General features: G+C 43.8%; 1 protein-coding gene across 1 annotated transcript in view; it reads right to left on the minus strand.

Annotated features, from left to right (window-relative positions):
- Positions 1 to 222, minus strand: part of FBXO33 (F-box protein 33) — a 19780-nt gene extending 19558 nt beyond the window's left edge. Inside the window, exon 1 of the mRNA XM_085301823.1 lies at positions 86 to 222. Coding sequence (XP_085157949.1) covers positions 86 to 222 — 137 coding nt within the window. The remainder of the gene's footprint in view (positions 1 to 85) is intronic.
- Positions 223 to 1744: the final 1522 nt, after the last annotated feature.

Consider the following 1744-nt stretch of genomic DNA (forward strand, 5'->3'; position numbering starts at 1 on the left):
AAAAAAAAAAACACCGTGAAGAGGCTTCCGATGGGCGGCAGGCGTCAGCAAACAGAAATAACCTCCGCGGGATGCCGGCCCTSACGCGAGGAAGAGCTGGGCCCGGGAGGAAGGCCGGCTGGGATCCCGCGGCAGCGGCGCCCTGGGAAGCGAGCCCGTGCTGCTCTTGTTTTCAGATCCCACCGCAGTTTCTTTGGGGCTTTGCCGTACCCCTTCCAGCATCGCCCGCAGGAGCGGAAAGGTACCGCCCTTGTGCAAACAGATTTTAAAAATCTGGTGAGTACTGGTTCTGCAAAGGCTGGACATCAAAGGAGTTTAATCCAGCGGTTCGTGCGAGCTTTATGAATTTACTGCTAAGCCTTCCTGAAATAAAATCCAGCATTGCTTCTGTTTTGTTATAATACACAGTTTACATAATAGTGCATATTAGTTCAGAAATGTACACAAGAGTTGTGCAAAGAGAAATAAAGCCTGTTTGCATTCAGAATATTGGGTTGCATTATAAGCAGACTTCTCATCAAACAGACAACCTATCTCTGTTCACTCCATCCTCAGCTGTTTTCCCTGTCTCACAGGAGGGGTGAAAAAAATAGTACTGCTCTATTTCTTGAATGTGTTCACAGAAGAAATGAATCCAAATCTCCTGTTTCTTCTTGATTAGAAGTAAGCATCCTAGGGCAGCAGATGTTATTGAGAAAGTAACATTGTAGGAAATTCCCAGCTGGACAATCCCTCTGCTATCAGCAACCAGTGCTGTTTCACATGCTTGTGTGAATGATGTGAACCTATAAAAATGACTTGGGAAAAACACTATGCTACTACCACTGTGGATTTGCCTATCAGATTAGCCCTCAATTCAGTTTCTCAGGCAGTAAAGATGCAGGAGATGGGACGTTCTGAACTCAGCAAACAAAAGGAAGTTACACTCTGTATTTTAGTATTTGCTCACCAGCTACATTGCTGAGCTCATGAGTCAAAGGACTTCTAATATTACCAAGTACTTTTATCTGAATATAATCTGTAATCAAGCTTTACAGTTCAGTACCTGGGATTACTGAAGTRACATCCAGACAAAATGGTTTATGCAACTACTAGTTCTGCATTTCTGATTACCTTTGTTAGAGTATATTGGATCAATTCTAGTACCATGTGGGGATCATGCCTCTCACAAAACAGACTGCTTGCTTTGCTTGGTCACGTACTCAGCTTCAGTTTATTGAGGTTATGCTAAAAATTCAAGCTCAGTAGCTCATACCTTCAGTGTTGTAGACTTGAAGTGAATAAATGGGTCTGTTTCAAGCCTCAGGTCACCACCACTGCAGCAAAGTGGCCCAATGTTATAGTGCAGCCTTTGTGAGGCCAGTGACTCCATCCTTCTGTGTGGCCACTATAATGCCCAGGCTACCCAAGCTATCAGGCTGCCGATTTGGAATACTGATTCACAGTTTTTTCTGCCACTGACATCAGAAATATGCTTCAGCTTGACTGGTAGTTGATTTCAAGGTGCAGGCTTCCGAGCACTTACGTGAGTACTAATGCAGAAACTGCAAACTGATGGAATACCACCTAGAAAGAAAAGATTGTTATCCAAGTTGCTTGCAGACTTTAGTCTGCAGAAAATTACTGCTCAGTTCCAGCAGGCAGCTGTTTTTTTTTTTTTTTATTGAAGCCCATATGAGGCTCATAGCCTTCCATAAACTGAACGGTTAGACCTGAGGAGGCTAACCTGCCTGAATCTTTAAGC

This window comes from Rhea americana, unplaced genomic scaffold (assembly GCF_003343005.1).
Source record: "Rhea americana isolate MKP2758 unplaced genomic scaffold, rheAme1 scaffold_18, whole genome shotgun sequence".
NCBI classification, from domain to species: Eukaryota; Metazoa; Chordata; class Aves; order Rheiformes; family Rheidae; genus Rhea; species Rhea americana.